Raw genomic sequence first — 9565 nt, 5'->3', positions numbered from 1 at the left:
AATTTTTGTTGAACTATGGATTTCGTAAGTGAATACTCACAGTTACCGCTCAATCTTTTGGCACACGAGATAAGATTTGGCAACTTGAAGTGATTAATTATGAATAATCTACCTATTTGTTACATGTACAAGACAAGCCATCACGTTTCTCATACATTCATGACGGTCATCGTCAATTATCATTTTGTTATATAGTAATGACGTAGTAATGTCAAGGACACAAGACACAAAGCATATACTTAATTGAAGGGTCCAACATGATGGATATTATTTAAAATAGCAAACATATCATTTAAAAGTCAACCGATAATAAAAAAATATGTTACACGTGCATATTATCGTCTAATAACAGTTAAACGGTCAAATGATAATTTATTTGGTGTCAGTGAGTCATTGTAGAGTTCGCTGTACCCCATTGTCATTCTGCGTTCATTGACATGTTTGTTAGCTTCGGCGTAGCTTCTGAAGACTATATAGCCATCCACTGATTCTATTGCAAAGCAATATGTCGTAAGAATTTCGATAAGAAGCATCGTGGTGATGCTGATTGGTGACAGTGGTACAGTAATCAAAATTATTCTTAATGTTGACTCTGTACTGATCAGTTGATTCTGCAAGTTTATAAGGTACAAAGAAATTTTATGCATATGTGCATCCTGTGTTTGTACATTTGAAGGAAACGCTGTGAATTGGTGATTCTGTCAAGACAGGGTTTCTTCGACATTGATACTAATTATTTTATCAATTAACGGAGATAAAAGAAACGTTAAAATGAAATATTTATGCGAACGCGAGATTTTTGAAGATTTGCATTATCACACGCGCGCAATCAATGATATCAAAATTTAATAATAATGTGATGGATTTATGATAGTGACTATGCGATTAGTTTTTAACATGACGATATCGCGAAAAAAATAAAAACCTCAAATGGTGTAGAACGAAACCATTGCAACCACATCCTTTAAGTCGACGAAGTCAAACTGAAGCATTCCGTAAGCAACGTAACAAATTTTTGTAGATTCAAAGCAATTAATTAAATGTAAAGTCGATCTTAATTAAAATAATGTTATAAGATTATTAATTAGTTACATAAAATCGTTTTTGAGATATACAGAGTGTTTTTTAAAACTCGAGCACTTAAAATATCTTTATTGTTTTTAATGATAAAATATATCAAAAAGAAAAATATTATTTCGTTTCAAAAAAATGTTATAATAACCCAGTGAGAAATGATAATGGAATCGACATCGAATCAATGTCGATTCGACGTCAAAAACATCAAATCGACATCGATTTCATTGTCATTTCTCACTGAGAAGCACAAAATTTTCTCAAGTTCATATTTCTTCGAATTTTAATATCATTGCCATTTTTTAATGGAATTATATGATCTTTTTACATAATATGATTTCTCTATGTATAAAAATATTAAGGTAGAAGAAATCAATCTACGAGATATTTTATATTTTATTCTGACACATTTGACTTAAAACACCTCATAAATTATTATTAAAGTAAATATTATATTCTTTTCTATATACGATAATAATTTTGTGCACATAATAATGACATAAACTAATCAATGTAAAAAAAGCACATAATTACCTTTCAAAAAAATCGTACAATTTGCAACATACTCTTTTTAAACAACTATATGTTTTCTTTAAACTAATTAATTTATTTCATTATTCTGTGCATAAAAGTATTTAGGAACAGTTATTAAAAAATGAATAGTTTATGTCGTTTATGAGATATTTTATGTCAAAACAAATTTTATGCCAAAATAAAGTGTAAAATATCTAGTAAATTATTGTTTTTTTAATATTACTATTATAATATTTTTATATACAGAATAACAGGGTTGGTAAAAAACATGTTTTTTTTATAGTACTGTTTAAAACATATTTGAAGCATTAAAAACATATTTAAGAAGAAACACAGTACGTTTTATTCTTAAAAAAAACATTAGTATTTACCAACCCTGTAGAATAATTAGAAGAATCATATTATATAAAAAAATATGCAACTTTTCATTTAAAAAAATAACAGTGATACTGAAATCTTAAAAAAAATGATCTTGAGAAATACTTTTTGCTTATCATAATATTTACACTCAATAATCCATTTTTTCTTTAAATAACAAAGTAATTTCGTAATATATCGCAAAAAATTGATTCCTTTCTCTTCCTTATCCCGCGACATTCCTTATACTTTGACGTCGCGAGAATTGGCATCTCGGCGCGAAAGTAGGCATTTATCAAAGTGAAATGTCATCAATTCCGACAGATATGTACATAAAAAAGTACTGTGATAATATGTGATATCGTCATGCTTCGTTCACACAACGATTGCATATACAAACTATTTGAGTATCAAAAATAACTGTTATTATCAATATCATCCGTAAAACTCTTAAAACTATAATGCCGAGTTTGCATGTATAATCAGCATAATAGTACAATAATACCGATAAGGAATCAGTTTATTACACAAGTTAAACCATCAAGTAGTTTTCCACTTTTGAATAAACTTATTACTTAAAATATTATTTCAAGAATATATTACAAATTTAAAATTGAAAACGATAACAATTAATAACGGTCGTAAAGCTTCATGCTATCATAGATTGATTAGATAAAAATATTATATTGACCTAAAAATTGTTTCACAATTATCAAATATAATCATCTAAATTGAATTTGAATTAAAAATTAACTATATCCTTAAATAAAATTACGATCTTAAAATGTTGTAATAACTAATAATCTTAATAATTTTGTTCAAATGTAAAATACATCATCATACATTTATAATTATATTTTGGTTTCGCATCATTCAATATAAATTATCTATATCTTTTAAAGAAGGAAAAATGTAACTACGTATATATATTATGAAATATCTTTCAACTCTATATTTTTTATAATATGAATATTTTTTGTTCATCTCATTTACATTTATGCAACTATTTAATTTATGCAACTAATGGCTGCGTTTAGGAGATAAAATCACTCAATAAGCGCTCAGTGATTTTTTAATATGTTTTTTTAATATAATTAGTTCTTGCCAGTTTATTGCTGGAAGTATAACATTTGTAATAAAGAGCTTACTGAGCGCTCACTGAGCAGTTTTATCTTCTCTGACCCCAGTCTGTAATTCTGACAATATTATCTATTACTTCTTCTGCTTTTAATTCTAATATTATCTATTGCTTATTCTGTCAAGAAATTTCAAACGAAATTATCGATAATGATTATACAAACACACATTGCTCTAACCACAACATCAAGCATATTTATATTTCTAATTATTTGTAGGCAACAACTATTTATAGGCTGTCGATTATGGTCGCCGGTAATTGATAACGTAATCGCCTTATGCGAAACGCTTTTCCTGGACGAGCGATACGTCTTGCAGAGAAGAATTTACTGATCTAAGGGAATTCACGCGGAAAAGATCGAGCGTGACTGATTGCGAATGACGATCGCGCGAGTGACTGTGTCGTGTGCAAGGGCAACCGCAAATTTCGTTAAGTACTACAAAGTCAACTTGGAAGAATCGTCCAACCTCCTACATTTAAGTTAGAGAACGGAAAAGTCAGTCGTTCTCCTTAGCTCGCCGGAGACATTAGACAGCAAAGGTTCGCGCAGCCGCTCTCCCACTTTTTGCGATCGAAACCAATGCACCGGCAGATTTATCAATCATCGACATACAAGCCATCCGTTTGTCATTCGTCGTGATATGCCATTGTGATCGAGAGGATTTATTCTTCAGGCGCTGCACAATTACAGCTAAAATCAAGGTATTGGTTTTTTATGTCAATAATAAGCGTTGTGTCGCCTAAATTAAAAAATTTAATCTCTAACTTGTGTTTGGTAAATAAATTTGTATTTAATGATAATTAATTAAATACTAATTTGTCAGAATATAAAATTTTATCAATTGTTACAGCAAACTATTTTTATTTCTTTTTTTTATAAGTATTTCAATGCTAACATTTAATCATACTTTATGTACCAAAAGAACGATTTTATTGAGTATCAAAAAATTTAGCTATACGAGGTGTGGCTATTAAATAACGAGACTGACGCTGTAAAACATTTTATTTTGATTTCATACATATTTACTTATTATCACTTCAATATACACCCCTCCTCTATCCCTACAACGCTCCATGCGAATCTTCCATTGTTTGAAACAGTGCTGGGAAGTCTTCTTCTGTCAGCTCCTTCAGGACGCGTGCCGCTTTCTCTTTCACAGCTTCAACGGACTCAAATCTTGTTCCTTTTAATGCAGATTTCACCTTAGGAAACAGATAGAAGTCGCATGGTGCAAGATCCGGCGAATAAGGCGGATGGTCTAACACTGGGATGCTGTACTTGGCTAGAAACCTCTTGACAGACAATGCGGAATGAGACGCATTGTCTTGATGGAGAATCCATGACTTGTCTTTCCACAATTCGGGTCGTTTTTTCTTTATTTTTTCACAGAATTCAGCAAGAACGTGAAGGTAGTAATGTTGATTAATAGTTTGACCGATTGTTTCGATATTGTCATCCGTTTTTGAAGTGAAAGGGCGACCCGGGCGTGAATCATCTTCTCGACCATCTTGAAAACACGCTTAAACCACTCAAAAACACGTGCACGCGATAAACATTCATGGTCATACACTTGTTTCAATAAATTATAAGTTTCAGTAGCGGTTTTTCCAAGTTTCACGTGAAATTTCACAACAATTCGTTGCTCTATTGTTACACTTACCATTTTTCCGGCGAAACAAAAAAACAACTCTAATGCGAACGAAGGCTACGGCTATACGGATTTGTTTACAGAAGCGAGAGGTACTGCATTCGAAAGAGAAGGCTTCACCCTAAACAACTGTCGCATGCTTACTTCTTCTGTAGCAGCGGCAGTCTCGTTATTTAATAGTCACACCTCGTATAATTTATTGAGCCATATGATTATGCCATAGGATTCTCAAGCATAACGAATAATACTGCAAAAAATTTTGACACTAGCAGTTTGAGTATCTTACATAATCATTTGGATTACATGGTCCAACAAAATTATTTTCAGATCTGTAGCTAGCTAAATTTTTAGATACTCCAGCAAAACCGTCCTTTCCGTGCACACAATATACTTTTCAATAAAATTACTGAGGAATTTAAGTTCTATTGCACGATAGCAAAATTGATACGCTGATTTTTAAGTTTTTTAACAAATTAAGCAATTATATCAAAGTGTATAGTAAAAGTATAGGTATCAGTAATTCGCTGTGATATGAGTCACGCAAAAACGTTAAACATAATTTACAACATGATTATGACAGTATACAGAAAAAAAATAGCTATTGCATTGCAGATACACGCAAAAAAATATTTTGTTGCTCCAACTAGAATTATAGCTGTTTTTTGTATCTGACAGAAAATTATGTATCATACGCATAGAATTTATAGCACAAATCTAAATTTTATCTTTGTCATCTATATGATTAGATGCATTACATATCCAATATGGCAGTACTTGCTAGAAATTTATCTATTTTAGCTATTTTTCATAATTAGATAATTTTTATGCTACAACTGCAAGATCACTTTTTTGAGTGTATAATAAACAGGCAAATTATCAACTTGCAAAAAGAACGGTTATTATAACATTACAGTGGCCCGCTTCTTTTGCGAGTAAGAGAATAGATTTCTTTTTAAGCATTGTATGCAAATAATTATCATGATTAAAAATTTCTTTTTTTATACACAGACAAAAATGATGAATTAATAATATTAGATCTAATTAGGAATAATTTTATTAATTCAATAATTAATGAAATAAATATTTGTTTTATTAAAACATGAGTAGGACAGACTGGGAACAGTTGTAACAATTTTCAGAAATATATATATATTTATTTTTCTTTATTTGACATATATATTTGTTTCTTTTAATGTACATGACACAACAACTATCTTAGCTTTATGGTACTATGTATTTGCAAAAAGGTATAATTTTAGGCTGTTTATAAGAAAAATATCAAAATCCGAATTAGTACACCTTGCTCCGATTTGGGGCAAAATGAAACAGAGTTACGGAAAGTTGTAACATGTTCTAAAAACAATCTAAAAACAAATTATCTGTTCTAAAACAGAAATTCACTGCTTTAAAAACACAAATTCAGTGCTTTAAAAATAAATTATCTGTTTTAAAACAGAAATTATCTTCTTATATTATTATTGTTTTTAAAACAGTAAATTTGCTATTAAAAAACAGTGAATTTGTGTTTTAGAGTAGAGAATTTTTTCAAAGCAGTGAATTTGTGTTTTTAAAACAGTAAATTTATATTTCAGAATAGATAATTTGTTTTTAAAGCAATGGATTTGTGTTTATAAAGCAGTGAATAATATCTATTACAATAAGAAATAACAACGCATTCGTACGCGGTCATAGAGCATGAAAATGTGACCTCAGCGCGTGCTTACATCACAGTGTTTTGTAGCTGTGACAGATTTTCTAACTTGAATAGTCATCAACTTAAAATATTCGGTTTACAAAGCAAAACGACACTTTTTTCTTGTCAAATCTTTATTTTTACGCGAAAACGCATCGATTCAGTGTATTTTTATCAAAATTTGAAGTGATCGAGCTCTTCTTAATATTTACCGTTAATGGTAATGGTGTTACTAATGTACCCTGGCGATGCGGTACTTTTAAACCCAAACCGATATTGTAAAAATTTATATAAATATATTTGAAACTACTTAAAAATATCAAAAAAAGACATGCACATTATAACTTGAGAAAACATATTTTAGAATTAATAGTATGAAAACATGATAAAAAAACATTTTATTTGAAAGTTTAAAGCAAAAAAGTGTAACATCAAAAGTATAAACACTTACATGGCTTATCTGAGCACCCTACATATATCTTCTTTTACATGCGGCTGATGCGACGCACGTGCCATGAGACAAACGCAGGCCTCGATACCGATTATTTTTGTTCTTCATATGATCATCTTATCTCTTATCATTTAAAAGATATACGCATTTTTACAACTAACCTTCGTTACAAAACTGTCCCCAGTCTCCCCTAAGCATGGGAATATTTATTAATCATTTATTCAATATTTGAAAATTTATTAAATTGTAACATCATGTATTTTCGATATATTTGAATTTTTCAAATTCAAACTTAACATTACTTTCTTAACATAATTTATAGAAGAATTATTTATATATTATAATACTTAAATGTTAAGTAGGACTGCCATTTCATTTGATAGATCGATAGATATTATTTCCATACACGTATATTAATTTTTTAAATATTCCTGAGCAAAATGGCCATATTCATTAACAGAAACTTTATTTATGTATTACATAAATATTAATATAATATTAATAATTCTTAATGAAAGATTTTATATATACATAATTATATAGGTATATATAAAATGTATAAAATGTGAATCCACATTCTCTCTTTTATTTCGCAATTTAAGTACGCTGAATAATTTACATTTGTAAATGTTCTTTCAGCGTAAACGCATGCGGCATCTAACTTGAGGACGATCAACGATTTAAATAACTGACAAGATATCTAGATAAATTTTCCGATTGCGACCGAGATGGCGAGCGTGGACAAGGATCTAGAAGAGCTTATGTCCCACCTGGGTGAATTCGGCAAATATCAATTCCGGCAGCATTGTCTTCACTTATTCGCCGCTATTACGGCCGGTGTACACATGCTGTCTCTACTGACAGTCGCGGCGGTACCATCACATCACTGCAACATCCCTAAAGCGAACGTGTCGTTGACCGAGGAGCTGTTCAATTTCACCACTCACAATTGGAACAACTCGGACGTGCCTCTTCCACGTCATCTTGATAGCTGCCACTATCTGGATCACGACAACATCATCCGGGAATGCGACTCGTGGACCTATGACACAACATACTTCCAGTCGTCACGCGGCATAGAATGGAACTTCGTTTGCTCGCGACGTTGGATGAGCGCCGCGGCGCAGTCCTCGTACATGTTCGGCGTGTTTGTGGGTGCGGTCACCCTCGGTAGCATGGCAGACAAGTATGGCAGGAAGATCATATTCTACGTGTCTGCCGTGGCGCAATTAATGCTCGGAGTATTGGTCGCCCTAGTGAATAACTACTATATCTTTCTGGTAATACGCTTTCTGTATGGTATTTTCGGTTCCGCCGGGGCGTACATCACTGGATTCGTACTGACAATGGAGCTGGTGGGTTCATCCAGAAGGACCGTGTGCGGCGTGATGTTCCAATTGGTCTTTGCCGCGGGTTTTGTATTAGTGGCTGCATGGGGCATTGTACTCAAGGATCGTATGTGGCTCCAAATCGTGTATGGTTTGCACAGCGTAATTCTGCTTGGTCACTGGTGGCTGATGGACGAATCGCCTAGATGGCTATGGGCACACAATCGTGTCGCTGAGGCGATCATCATCGTACAGAAAGGCTTAAAGGTGAACGGCAGCGACGTCCACGTGAACGCCGCCAAGCTGATCAGTAAATCGAAAATACAGCAGGAAACTAAGGAGGATAAATCACACGGTGCGTTGGATCTCTTCAGAACACCGAATCTCCGCCAGAAAAGCCTAAACATCTGCTTTAATTGGTTTGCCAATTCGATCGCTTATTACGGACTGACGCTTAATATGGGCAATCTTGTTGGCAATCCGTATCTCATGTTGTTCCTCGGTGGTGTGCTGGAAGTACCGGCGTACATTTTAATAATATTCACCATGGATCGCCTCGGCAGAAGATTTCTAATCAGTTCGTTCATGATGATAGCCGGTGTGTGCTGCATCTGCGCCGCTATCATCACCGGCACAACCGGCAACATGGTGGCCATGGCCACGGTCACGATAGTGCTCGTAGGTAAGTGCTGTATAGCCGGTTCGTTCGCCGTGGTGTATAATTATACAGCCGAGCTATTCCCCACGGTGGTGAGAAATACGGCACTCGGTATTGGTTCCATGTGTGCACGTCTCAGCGGCTCTCTCACGCCGATGATCTTTTTGCTGGACACGCTGGATCCACGAGTACCAGCCGCACTCTTTGGCTTTGTCGCCCTGGTGGCGGGCTTCTTGGCCCTCTATCTACCGGAAACGCTAAACCAACCGATGCCGGAGTCTATCGAGGACGGCGAGAACTTTGGTAAAGGTGATACCTGCTTCACCACCTGCATAGGCGGAAGCGCGAAAGTTGCCATGAGCGAAGTTACAATGGACAAGATATCCGAGAAAGACGAAAAGGAGAAGTTGAATGGTATATAAACGATCATATCGTCTTAGAAAATTCACCAAGTGCTTTTAATTCAACTAATACTTAGTTGTAATATACTGAGATGAAGAACAGACACTTTGATTTCGAAATCATGAAGTTCTTGCGTAGATATGCTGGTAGATGTGCTGGAGTATCAGAGATATTTAGAATTAGAAATACTTATTCTTGGAAATTAGAGTCCAGCTAATACACATAATTTTTAACTAAAAGGAAGATATTTAGAAACAATTTGTACATCATGTACAAAGAAA

At 33.4% G+C, this 9565-nt stretch overlaps 1 protein-coding gene across 2 annotated transcripts in view; it reads left to right on the top strand.

Moving 5' to 3' along the window:
- Positions 1–9565, top strand: part of LOC108724594 (organic cation transporter protein) — a 10382-nt gene continuing 817 nt past the window's right edge. The window contains exons 1-3 of one of the 2 annotated variants that reach the window (XM_018451033.1): positions 1–24; positions 3321–3805; positions 7536–9296. In XM_018451033.1, coding sequence (XP_018306535.1) covers positions 7625–9296 — 1672 coding nt within the window. In that variant the 5' untranslated portion in view covers positions 1–24; positions 3321–3805; positions 7536–7624. Of the gene's footprint in view, positions 25–938; positions 996–3320; positions 3806–7535; positions 9297–9565 lie in introns of those variants that run through there. The other variant, XM_018451032.1, reaches the window with a different exon arrangement.

The sequence above is a fragment of the Mycetomoellerius zeteki genome, unplaced genomic scaffold, assembly GCF_001594055.1.
Source record: "Mycetomoellerius zeteki isolate Tzet28-1 unplaced genomic scaffold, Tzet1.0 scaffold31, whole genome shotgun sequence".
In the NCBI taxonomy this organism is placed as follows: Eukaryota; Metazoa; Arthropoda; class Insecta; order Hymenoptera; family Formicidae; genus Mycetomoellerius; species Mycetomoellerius zeteki.
This window is presented reverse-complemented; position numbering and strand designations above follow the sequence as displayed.